Consider the following 14,038-nt stretch of genomic DNA (forward strand, 5'->3'; position numbering starts at 1 on the left):
AAATGCCGACATCACCAATGCAGTTACCGCTCTATTGGTCAAAATATGACGCTTTCAAGACATTGTAAGTTACCAAAATTGCCAACTGCCATATCGTTGTAGGTCATGCGGAGAGTAACTAAATGCTGATTTTTATGAATGCGAGCCGCCAGCTCGCTCTATCCTGGGCTCTGCAATTTGTTTCGGGTCATGACAGCCCGATTGCCTTCAAGTCGGCCGCCACTAAACGCCGCCAAGTTTGTTTATTGGTCATGCTTTCTTGTTCCTTGTGGGACCCAATCCAGGGCCTCCCTGGGAATGTGACAGGGAACCATAATCATCCAATCCATAACCACTTGTGGCGTTTTATTTGCTGGTGTCGTAAGAGTAGGGATTTTTGAATTAAAGAAATAATTATTAAAAAAAAAAATGCTGTGATTGCTGACATCCAACTCGACGAAGTAATGTGTTTACGCTTTATTATATTAGTATAGAAGTATAGCTAGTAACTTACCTTGCACTGTGGGAACTGTTCAGGTGGCCTGGTGACTCTCCATCCAAGCAGCGGCGGGATGCAGACCAGCGCACTCATCAGCCACACCGCCGCTATCATAAGTGCAGCTCGGGCTGGAGTGCGTTTCTTAAGGTAGTCCACCGCCTGCAGAATAAAGAATCAATTTAGGACTATAAGAATTTGTATACATTTTTGTAATTATCTATTGCATGGCTATATCTGCATGACTTTCTTACTTAGTTACTTACTTACTAAGTCAGTACTTTGTTAACTTACTACGTTTATTCGTTTAATGTACTCGTCGTTGTAATCTTTACTATAATGTTATAAAGAGGAAATATTTGAATTTTTGTATGTATTGAAATAACTCAAAAACTACTGGGACGATTTTAAAAATTCTGTCACCACTAAACAACTATACGTTATCAGTGAGTAACATAGACCGTTTTTTGTTATTTTTTATTTCACAGGCGAAGTCAGGAGCAACAGCTAGTAATGTAATAAAATTAAAATACTAGTAGTTTAGACTAAGAGCGGGCAAACTTTTCACTAAACTATCGCGAAACTGTTGTGCGATTGTCGATTGTTTTGGAGCCCATTTAACTTTTTAGTTGCACAACAAAAAATCGACTAGTGTGTCTCCTCCATAAGTATATAAGCTCCATATAAGCTCATAAAAAGTAAAGCGCGACTAAACTGTTTTGATATTGTTTAGTCAAAGGTGTGTAAATTCACGTTTAGTAAGTCCATTATTATTTACTTAAGCGGTTGTTAAACGTCTCATGAGTTTTAGCAATTTTCTAGTATGCAAACGGTGTAAAAATATCTCTCTGTATTGAAGTATTTATGTTACATCTTTCAAGACATTTACTTTGGCAACAGGTTCCGTGCTAAGTGTAAAATCTCGACAAGCTATCTCCGTTTTATATTTATGACGTGAGATTCTATTTTCAATACGCGAACACACGTGAACTTATCGTTTAGTTCACGTGATTGATATACGGTATTGATGGATACTGCGTTTTGACATTTAGAAATACATGTGATATATTTATAAACGCTTGTTCCCGTTTCCGATAAGTATTGCATATATAGGTTGACATTCATCATTTTGGCAGTACGGTTCTATTATATTTATATATTTATGCAAACTGTATTTTTTATTCTTTGAACCCTTTTTTAATCTATGATCCATTTTTAATCTTTGAACCATTTTTTAATCTTTGAATCATTTTTTTAATCTTTGAACCATTCTTTAATCTTTGAACTCTTTCTTAAATTCGTGCCCTTTAAACGTACTCGTAAAGAGGGTAATGCTTTTCGCGTATGTATCATATGTTTGTTTTTTATTGACCGACTTCCCAAAAGAAGGAGGTATTCAATTCGACGGTATGTTATTTTTTTTTTATTTTTTTTTATGTGTGTTACGGCATAACTCCACCGCTAGTGGACCGATTTGGATAATTCTTTTTCTATCCGAAAGGTAATGCTTGCAGGTGGGTCCCATTTTTTTGTTTAATTTTTGGAGTCNATGTGGGTTTGTTGATTCCATTGTAATGGCCTACAGCCTAAACGAGTAAACCGATTTTAATGTTTGAGGTGTCGTTCAATTCGTCTTCTTCTCCGCAGTGTCATATTATCAGCACAAAACACCTGTAGCTGCAAAAAATAAAAATATGAACCAAGCCGAGTTCAAATCCCACTCGTCGTTACTTTAATTTTTAAATTCTTAATTATTTTTTCAAGTTTATCGAGTATTATATTAGAGTCAGTCCGTTTTTTTTTTAGTTAATTTAAAAAGATAACACTGATTACGAAATGCGATCGAGTTTGTTCCTTGTGCGTGCTACAAGGGGAACAGGTTGCTAGAATCAGATTATCCGTAAAAATATGACTTAGGGGTCTTCGAGAGAGTGGATAAGTATTTATTAAGGTAGCATGTAACATCTTTCGATAACATCCTCACTTAACATCAGGGATAGTAGTCAAGCGCCATCATCACCTACTTATGCCCTTAGGGTCGGCGCACCGGCTTTTCGTCCTCCAAATAACTCCATCATCTGTCATCTCAGAAACTAAGCTAAAGAAGATTTTTGAAAGAGGAAATATTTATAAATAAATAGTTCCCACCCGCACCCAATCTCCCTTTCCCACAAATATGTTAGGGGGAACGAGAGGGCGGCACCAAGCCGCCCATAAAAATAAAAAAATTAACTACCTGGAAATAATAGCAATTCAAAGTGAATCGATTCGTTGCAGAATTGCAGTGGATATAGAAGCGACTTGGGTTTAGTTTTACGATCAGTTTATATCCGCCACGAATCTGGAACAAATCGGGAACGCAATGCGTGCCAATAACTCGAAACTTGGATAGATCTTGGCTACGGAAATGAAATTAAATGGATGACAGAATATTAATGCAGTTTCAGAAATTCGATCAGACCAGATATGTGTACTATGTATTCCGTACTTCTTATCTTACTAATATTATAAATGCGATAGTTTGGAAGATTAATATTTGTTAAAGGTTGTCTAAATGTCTGAAGGGAACCCGATAAAATTTGGCATAGATGTAGAGGATAGTCTGGAAGAACATATAGACAACTGAGTTTTTTTTTATTCTATGCGCTCGCAGTCGCGGGTGTAAGCTAGTAAATAAATAAGTGATATTTTAAAAAGTAAATATTCGATTGATCTTAGTGAATCCGAAAGTTTTTTCTTTTTTTTTAATTCTTGTCTACGTTGTTTAAAAATGTTTAAAGGACTGTAGATTTTAAGTTGTAACACCGCGAGATTCCCCAACTGTACATTGATTATTGCTCTAAAATAAAAGACACAACTATGGTCAACTTGCTTTGCAGGAATTCACAGCTAATTTTAGTTGAATTAAGAAATTTCTTGTAACATTTTCTAAACGGACACATTCCAACAATAAATCATCTCACGATCCAATCCAAATTGTTAATGGAAGTTGGTATTCGGAGTAAAATGGGCCGTATCTAGGAAATTAATATTGTTACTTATCTATACTATTATAATAAAGCGTAAACACACACTTCTTTGTTGCCTAAGACGTCGGCAACTACAGCATATTTTTGAATAATTCTTTTTTTAATAAAAAGCCCTACACTTACTTCACGCTTTAGGCTACATATTTTCACGCCATTAAACTTAGGGGTAAATATTTTGGATAAAAACCCTAATGTGGGAAAGAGACCATAAGTTACTGCCAACATCAAGGACGCAAGGTTGCCATAGTCATTTTGACATTTAAAATTGATAATTTGATACTTGTAAATAATAAAACAAAATTTTCATAATTTTATGCGGATGAAGTCGCATGGGAACAGCTAGTTGTACAATAAATAAGGGTAGTCCGTCCCTTTTCAATTTAATGGACAGTGTGCAGGTGACTAATGCTGGGTTGCCGAAATTTCCACTTATTTTATCGTTACCTAACTCATTAGTATAAACTTGGTAAGTTACGGAGTGCATCTCAATCGTAGTTCGGAAATGCATTTCAAGTTATCGTACCAAAACATGGCCGGGCCATTAGTACTCAAAACACTCGTTAAATACATTGTAATTTCATTGTACTGTGCACACGCGACTCACCTCATTCATACGGTTTATTGTTTTAACACACTTTGCTGCTATTATGCGTTATAAACACAAACCAAAATAAAATAAAACTGACAAAGTTAGCAAATTTTATAGAAATCGTTTTGTTAAAGTTAGAGAACTGAGAAAAATATTTTTAAATTGCGAAAATTGAGTTAAAAAACATTCGCTGTAACTTTTTAATTGCAACATATATTTAAAAATTTAAAATCTTTGCTTTATTCCGCAACCAATAGATGGCGCTGTTATATATTAGAGTCTGAGTCAGTTTTTTATTATTTTGTTTTTATTTAGAAGGATGTTAGTTATGAATGTGGAGGGGTACATCGGTAGAGGTAGACCTAGAAAGAGATGGATGGATTGCGTGAAAGGTGACATGATGAAGGGAGTGACGACTGAGATGTCGGATGATAGAATGCTTTGGAGGACGAAAACCCGGTGCGCCGACCTTACGGGAGTAGGATAAGGCAGGGGAGATGATGCTGATTTATAAAATAAATCTTAAAACCCCGTATATCGTGAGTTATTGCAAATAGCGTAGTTTATTAGTTTATAACACATAAGCCGTATCCGGAATTTAGAAGGACTTTAATCGTCTCATAACAGTAAACTCGTTCTGCGATCGCCACATCACGTTTACTGCAGTTTTGCAGTTTCGCCGCAACTCAGAAGCAATTTCCTCGAAATGCTACAGACTTAGGGCTGCCAACTTAGAGAAAAACATACCCAAATAAGAGGCCGAAAAATTACCACTTGATTTGAAAAACACACTATTTGTTGATTAAAAAACCAAAAAAACTATACTGCCTTTAATGTTAAGACATTTTGGGGAAGAATACAAATCCAATGAGACTTCTCTAGTGAAAATAGGGTAAGCACTTATGGCTACAGACACAAATAAACTAACATACAGAACTCACAGTACAGAAATCAGGTCAAACTCGAAGTGGCAACCCTATCACAGCTTCTTATTCCTCAGTATCAATAAAGATTATTTTACTACTTTGAATGGTATTGAGTCGAAATGGCTAAAGCATAAACATTTATATCTATTATTTTCGTGTACGAATTTTTATTAGAGAAATAACAAAGTATCAGAAAAAGTTAGCATGGTATAAGCATGTTATGAGGGATGAATCGCATGCAACAAGGAGGTTAGTTATGTGGAGGTACACCGGTAGAGGTAGACGTAGAAATAGATGGATGGATAGGTCATCACCATCATCAACTTGCCCTTATCCCTTATGGAGGGTCGGCACAGTATGTGCTGCTCCATACATCTCTATCAGCTGTCATATCTGAATCCACTCTTTTCTTAAGTATATCTTTCTTAGCTTTCACACAATCCATACTTTCTTTGGTCTTCCTCTTCCTTTGTAGCCATCCACATTCATTCTTAAAACTTTCAGGTTTATGTCCCCAGCATGTTTATGTCGTGCGAGCAACAGTTAGTATTGAATAATTTCAATTTACCAATTAAATTAAAACAATTACCGCTAAAAATTAAACGAAGAATATATTGTAGAGCGAGTGCAAAACAATGTTCGAATGCAAAAACAACATTTCTACAGACAAATGGCCGGCGGGCGAATTAAGCAAGAAGTGCGCGACAAGCAAACTCGGCTCAACTTATTCGTGCTTTATTGCTAAGTTCACAACTTGAACAAACTATTTTATGTTCAACTTCGATGTCAAAGAAGGCAAGCCTTGAGACAATATTTTGTTGGAAGTTAAAGCAAACATAAATGAAGGAAATTCACGTGCCAGTGAAACGCGACAGTAACTGGCATACCAGCGACTGGCACGAGCTAACACCCGGTTGCAATGCGGTTAAATCTTTTCATAGTTGAACAAAAATGGAGTTTAGCGTTCAAAAGAGCTTGAAACCTGAAACTAAACTATCGCTAAACTGTTTAGTCTCGCTTTGATTCTCGCTATGAGCTTATACGGAGGTGGCACACTGCTATTTTTAGTTGTTCCAATAAACAGTTGAATTGACTGTGAAATAATCGACAATCGCACAACCGTTGTGCGATAGTTTCAGGTGTGCGCACGCTCTTAATTATCAAAATTCACATTTAGTTTTAGTAAGCCGTGTTTGAATTTGTTCATGTCATGTCTTTTGTAGTACACAAATTGTAATAAAGGTGGTGTCTCAATGAAGTGAATTGAATTTGATAAAGCATTGGTTGGTTTCACGTCGCGCCCGCGTCGCGTCGCTAGCGTCGCGTCTCTCGGCGACACGTCAAATAAATTCCTATCGACGCGAATAAAATGAACCAAATACAAAACGATTCAGTTGAAGACATACAAAGATATAAGAATATTTAATTACTAGCTGTTCCCGCGCGGCTTCATCCGCATGACATTATGAAAAATTTTATTTTATTGTTTACATTTGTCAAATTACCAATTACAAATGTCAAAATGACATGACATGACATGACAAACCTTAGCAATCTCTCTTACTTGATGTTGGCAGCAACTTATGGTCTCGTACATTATTCAAAATATCTACCCCCTAAGTTTAATGGCGTGAAAATATATAGCCTAAAGCATGACGTAACTGTAGGGCTTTTGATGAAAAAAATGATTATTTAAAAATATGCTGTAACTGCTGAAATCTTAGGCAACAAAGAAGTGTGTGTTTACGCTTTATTATAATAGTATAGATTATGTAATTACATGAGTACTTCTGTGACCTGTAGATTAGAACGTACTCACTGAATAGGAACAATTAGGTTACTGGCGATTTCACCTGCGTGAAAGTAAAAAAATAAAAATGAAAACTATGTTAACTACTCAGTGATAACGTAGCTTTTAATGGTGAAGGAATTTTCAAAATCGGCCCAGTAATTTTGGAATTATACCAATACATACAAAAATACAAATATTTTCTGAGATAAAAATATTAGTACAGATAAGAGAGAAAGAGACAGTAATGTCTATTATTATATTATTTTTATTATAATATTAATAAAAAAATAAATTGAGAATAATGGTAAATTTTATTATATTTTGAAAGATACAGTCTAAAGATCAACATAAATATGTACTTTTTATTTTTATAAATAGTAATATTTCAATTCTTTTGCCCCCTGTGTGTTCCCACCTTATATCCTTGCGTAGATTTCCCCGGCGTACCCCGACGTTTGTCGGCATGGCGGCGCGTCGCCAATTTATTCAGGAATACGGGAATTTACTGAAAATACGTCATAAGCAAGCAACTACTTTACTATTTTACCTCTAAACGGAATACCAAAATTCTTCTTACGGGGAAAATAGAAATATAAAACTAAAAGTACAAATATAACATTTCGTACACATTTCGTATTATATTATACGAGTAATACATTTCATACTTATTTATAACGAACTGTTGCCCGCGACTTCGTCCGCGTGGTATTAGAAAACATACGAACTATATAAATTAAAAAAAGCTACGTATCCCTCGGGAACCGGACATTTCTCTGGGATGAAGCTTATCCCATATGTACTCCAGACTTTGTTTTATATCTGTGCCAAATTTCAATAAGATATGTTGAACTGTTGCAGAATGATCGAGTGAACATTAAAAAACTAAATTAATGAATCCCACGGGAACCGTAACTATTCCCGGGATAAAAAGTAGCCTATGTGTTCTTCTAGACTATGCTCTAAACCTGTGCCAAATTTCATAGAGATCCGTTCAGCCGCTTAGGCTACAAACGCTAACAAACATCCATCCATCCATCCATCCATCTAAACTTTCGCATTTATAATATTAGTAAGATTAGTTTTTTTTGAATAATCATAGTTTATTCGAAACAGTGAAAATTTTGTAGTTTATGGTTTCAGTATACCTTTTGTTATCATATCTGTACATAAAGTAAATAAATGTAATAAAATTGGATTATCTATATGTATAAACAAAAGAAAATTCCCGATTTCGTGAGGATAATTTGCGTTGCTGACACAAAGTGTTAAAAAAAATTGTTCCGAGTAGTCTTAGAAACGGCTGGACCAATTTTGACAGGACTGACTGGAAGGTAGCTAAAACACGCGGGAATTTTATATTACGCAGATGTAACAATAACGATATTGGTTTTACAGCCCTTAATTATCCAGCTTTTCTTTTTACTTTACCATTTAAGTTGTCGAGTGAAATGTAAAAAACAAAGTTATTGTTCATTTTATTTTATTATAAAAAAATCACATTCTTAACAAAAATCTGTAAAATGTAGACACATCACTAACAGCTAATATAAAAAATAATAATAAATACAAACAACTATTCAATTAATTTGGTATTTCCCGTACGGCCCATCAACCCACCGATTAATCTATCCAATGAGATTTTTTTCCCATTGGGCCGATTGAATTAATACAATCTTAATCGGAAAAAAGTTCGCATAAGCTGGAAAGATCAGTGGACCGATCGGCCCAACAGGAAACATCCTAATAATGAAACAAAATGAAATTTTAATTTATTACTTGATTAGATCTTCACAACGGCTTTTCCTTTATTTTCACCAGCAAGCATTCCGATGAATGCATCAAAAACGTTTTCAAAGCCTACTGTTACATGTTCAACAGCCTTCAACTGTCCAGTTTTAATCCATTCTACAAGAGGAGGGAACGCTTCGTGCCACCTATCGTAGCAGTTCCAGACGAAGAAGCCGCTCATTGTTAGCTCTTGGGATATGAATTTTGGTAAAAAGATAGTTGCTTTTGGCATCTTCGTTATATCTTCGTTGTACGCGCTAATACAACCACATGCCGCTATTCTTCCATGTTTGTTCATTTGATTAATTATAATAGTACTTATTTCCCCGCCAACATTATCAAAGTAGCAATCTATACCTTCGGGAGCTGCTTCCTTAAGAGCCTTAAAGATGTCCACGGTTTTATAGTTCAAAGCTTTATCAAAACCAAGTTCTTTCTCCAGCCATTCCACTTTGTCATCGGATCCAGCAAAACCGATTACTTTGCAACCTTTAATCTTAGCGATTTGTCCTACAAGTGAACCCACTGCTCCAGCAGCCCCAGTCACTACAACTGTTTCACCAGCTTTTGGTTTACAAATATCAAGAAAACCAAAGTAGGCAGTTACACCTGGCATGCCTACCGCACCTACTCCTAAAGATGGAGAAAGACCTTTCATATTTGGTAGGGCATAAATACGGTTAACAGGCCCACTTTGGACTCCATCTTTAGCGATTGTATAATCACACCAACCTATATGTGTTACTACTCTTGTGCCAACAGGGAACTTAGGATTCTTACTTTCCTGTACAACTCCAACTTGGCACCCAAACTGATCGTAAGGTACCTTATTATCATTATTGTACGCACGTTGGTACGGGTCCACACTGAGCCATTCGGTTTTAAGTAGGATCTCTTCATTTTTCAAAGAGGAAGTTCATATTCTACGATTTCGAAGTCTTCCCGTTTAGGTACTCCTTTGAAGTAGTTTTTTAACAACGTATTTCCTTGCCTTCACCATGATTGGTCACCGGTCAAAGTTAAACTGCAAACGGAATTTAGCTTTTCAATTTTTTTATTTATTTTTAAATAATGAAGAATTAAATGCAACCTTGAAAAAAATGTATTAGAGAATACATTTTACTAGCGATGGAATTGTCTTTTAAAGATTGTATAAATATATTATAAGAGAAAGAAATATATTATACTTACATTTTATACAGTTTTATATGTATTTATTTTTCGAAATAAAATACACTTAACACGACAATTCTGCGTATTGAGTAAGGGATAATGGAAACACGATCCATTTTCAAACTAGTTATACTGTCGACGGGTCGTCGATTTGACCTTGAAGTTACTATACGTATGTTGTATTATCTCTGTTCTTTCCAAAAAGAGTAAAAGAGACAGCATTATAGGTGATACTGCGGAAACTCAGAATCCGTAATCAAAGTCATGCTATGATTCAATTGTTTTTGTGACTTTTGATACTAAACGTAATCTTTAATCTTTAAAATTTCAGTACGATAGTGCACATATTAAAATATGTCTGCGAGAGATTACATATGTTATTATCAGAAATAAACATGGCTAAAATGTCCTAAAAAGCACTCAAGTATGTTATCTCATTGGACTAGATCCCCATAGAAGAGAGATAGAGAAATTTACGTATCAACGTGACAGAAATGTTTAATATGCTTATCATTGGTCCGCCTGCTGTAAACAATCCTGTTTCATCCGCAAACAATTTTATACTAAAACTAGCTTTCGCCCGCGACTCCGTAAGTAAGTAGCATATGTGTTCTTCCAGACTATGCTCTAAATCTATACCAAATTTCATCGAGATCCGTTCAGCCGTTTAGATGGTAAACTGTAACAAACATCCATCTAAACTTTCGCTCTCTCATGACCAAGACCCACTTACGGTCGCTGCGCCAACGCAGTAAGTAAGTGAGTAAGTTTTTCCATATGTAACATACGGAAATTTAAATTTCATTAGAAATTTAAAGGTTTGGCTAGAAATAGATAATCTTTTAAACATTAACCCGCACTTTTAATCATTAAGTGGCCACTAAGAGAGTCTTTTAATTTAGATTTCTAAAAAAATGCAGACTAAATAACCATTACATTTTGACAATAAATAATTTCAATACATCGATCAACATATGAACCTTATCTATAGTCTTAGATTGCTTTCAAATTACTAGCTGATATAACGTGTCCGTGCACTATGAATACGGCAATTAGTAAATCGAGTTGGAAAATTTTTGCGATGCAATTTGCACTCTCCAGCGTTACTTCGTGATTGGCTTCCTTGATTGTCCTATTACAGTTTTAGTTTTGTTTGTACTTCTATTAGCCAGTTTATTCGATTCTTAAACATAGATATTACAAAGAGAATTAACACAAAAGCTTAATATTATAAACTGGTTTTGACCGTTGACTCCGTCCGCGTGAGATTAAAAAACAAAAATGAGATTACAATTAACTTACTAATAACGTTAATTTAGCCTCATTTATTTAACTGGTTATTGAATTGTGCACAATTATAAAAAAAAAATACTAAGGGCCTATCCGTATACGTGTAAAACAAGTATTGGAAACGTTGGGTTTAGTTTCGTTCTGACAGTGACGTAATTTTTAAGCTATCTAACCCATCAGCGAGTGGTGGGACAGGCCCTAATTGCGAGTAATAAAGATACAATAAACATTTAATTACTGTAGAAGTTCCATTGAAGTTTAAAAACACATAACTTTGAAATTGCAGTCCGCAAAAATGTATTTTCTATTCGAATCTGACGTAATTAGTAAACTTTGTGAATGAAAATATAATTGAAAAAACGCAAAAGTATAAAAAATTAGTAGAAAATTAAATCTAAAAGTGCAACGGGTCAGCTTAACTCGGTTTGTTATTAATTTTTAGTTAACTTACAAGTGAAAGTTGTGAACTTTTCACTCCGTTTTCATATCAAACTTTAATTCAGGGCGGCAAAGTTGAATTAAAACCGCATTCAAGCGTTGTTTTATCGCGCGTTAAAAATACGTTGAAATAGAAACATAAAATAGTCACGACTAATTGTTGACTAGCGTTTGCTCGCGATTTCGTCCACATGAACAAAAAAAAACATGTTGTTGCGATGCTTACGCTGTTATTTTTTTTATTATATAAAAAGTAAGAAAGTTATAGCACTTTTTGTCATTAAAATAAGGATATTGAGTTATCAAGATTTAATTTGATATATAGCTATTATAATAAAACGTAAACACACTCTTCTTTGCTGCCTAAGATGTCAGCAATTACAGCATATTTGTGAATAACTCTTTCTTTAATAAACAGCCCTACACTTACGTCACGCTTTAGGCTATATATTTTCACACAATTGAACTTAAGAGTTAATTTTTTGTATAAAAACCCTAATGTGGGAAAGAGACCATAAGTTGCTGCCAACATCAAGTTAGCAAGGTTGTCATCATGTGATGTCATTTTGACATTTGTAATTGATAATTTGACACATGTAAACAATAAAATAAAATTTTAATGTTTTCATGCGGGTGAAGCCGCACGGGAACAGCTAGTCTACCAATAGAGGTCGAATACTTGTCATTGCCTACGTGCTAAGTTAAAGTACTTATAGTGACAGTTTCCAGTACGACAGAACTGAGTGGGTAGTGAATTTAATTCTTTATCTGCACATATGTATTTCAATCTAGTCCGTGCATTGTTTTGCTTATAAATGAAAGGTCGAGAGAGAACTGCGGTCGAGTCTGAAATTAATTTGGTCGGTCTAAATTTAAATTCCTATTATTGGGACCGTAGACATATAAAGAGATTTATATCCCCGGTCTAAAGCAATTAATTAAGAATTACACCTACTATATATTTAACAATGTTTTTTTTTTTTCATAACAAAAGGTGGCAAACGAGCAAGTGGCCACCTAAATCCGACAAAATATAGAAGCGACCGCTGCCCATAGACATCCGCAATTGCAAATGCGGTGTCTACCCATATCCGACAGAGGAGGACATGCACATAAAGAGGATATTTCCCCTTCCTATGTATCTCCTCCGTGAAATCCACTTTCCCTTCCCATCCTCTCCTTATAAGAAAAGGGCGGTAAAGAGAAAGGGACTTAAATTAGGCCTCCAGCACCACACTCATCAGACGAAACACGGAATCGCTTCCACTTCACGCCTGTCTTCTGTGTGGTCGTGGTATTACACCGGGCTTGCCGGCCCTGCAGTGGTAAGATGTTAATGCGGGCACTACCACTGTAAAAACTTTTGAAAAACATTTACATAAGCCAAAACCACTTATAAACTATGGGTATGTTACATTTTGAGCTACAATTCTATGAACAAAGACTTTCCCTATGAGAGGGCGTACACATTTGACTAAACTATCACACAACTGTTGTGCGATTGTCGATTGTTTCGCCTTTAACTGTTTAGTTGCATAACTAAAAATTGGATAGTGTGCACCTCCATATAAGCTCATAGGAATCAAACGACTAAACAGTTGTGCGATAGTTTAATCAAAGGTGTGCGCGCGCTCTAATTCTAACTAAAACATATACTTTTAACTCAGTGTGTTGTTTGTTATTAAAATGTTCATATTGCGATACAATTGTTTAAATGTTTAATTTCAAATAAGAACTTATCGAAGTCAATAAATACATAGCATTTTTATTACGATAAGTACTGATTGGTTCATTAAAATTTATGTAATTAAGTCTGATAATATTTTTCATTAAAACAGGGATATTACAATTTATAACTTACTAGCTGTTCCCGTGCAGCTTCATCTGCATGGAATTATGAAAATTTGAATTTATTGTTACATTTGTCAAATTATAAATTGCAAATGTCAAAATGACATGACATGACAAACCTTGGCAATCTAGTTTTCTTGATGTTGGCAGCAACTTATGACCTCTTTCCCACATTAGGGTTTTTATCCAAGTTATTTACCCCCTATGTTTAATAGCGTGACAATATATAACCTAAAGCATCACGTAAGTGTAGGGCTTTTTATTAAAGAAAGAATTATTCAAAAATATGCTGTAATTGCTGACATCTTAGGCAAGAAAGAAGTGTGTGTTTACGCTTTATTATAATAGTATAGATATATATTTGAGTTTTTAAATAACGTTTGAAGATTTTTATTATAATTTAAGACATAAAAAACTTTGAAACTTTATAACCGACTTGTTTAACTATAAAACAAATTGTAAACATTTTAAGTAACTAGCTTTTAGATTTGGACGACATCCAAGAAAAACATTACCGTTTTTAGATGGGATAATGGCGTAGTTACTTTAGTTCGTACTTTCTAATAGCGGTAATATTTGAAGCTACTATAGCAAGTATTGGTTACGAAAACTAAAAAAAAAATAACAATCAAATCCTGAAAACTTGACAAACAAAACTTGGTCAATTACATAAACTTTTTTGAAACA

At 34.8% G+C, this 14,038-nt stretch overlaps 1 protein-coding gene and 1 pseudogene across 1 annotated transcript in view; both read right to left on the minus strand.

The window, feature by feature from the left end:
• Positions 1 to 249: 249 nt before the first annotated feature.
• LOC106105862 (alpha-2C adrenergic receptor-like) overlaps positions 250 to 14,038 on the minus strand; it is a 54,735-nt gene continuing 40,946 nt past the window's right edge. The window contains exons 2-3 of the mRNA XM_013286319.1: positions 494 to 637; positions 250 to 291 (exon numbers count right to left, since the gene is read on the minus strand). Of these exons, the coding sequence (XP_013141773.1) occupies positions 250 to 291; positions 494 to 637 (186 nt within the window). The remainder of the gene's footprint in view (positions 292 to 493; positions 638 to 14,038) is intronic.
• Positions 8,592 to 9,599, minus strand: LOC106105905 (annotated as a pseudogene).

The sequence above is a fragment of the Papilio polytes genome, unplaced genomic scaffold, assembly GCF_000836215.1.
Source record: "Papilio polytes unplaced genomic scaffold, Ppol_1.0 DF822622.1, whole genome shotgun sequence".
NCBI lineage: Eukaryota > Metazoa > Arthropoda > Insecta > Lepidoptera > Papilionidae > Papilio > Papilio polytes.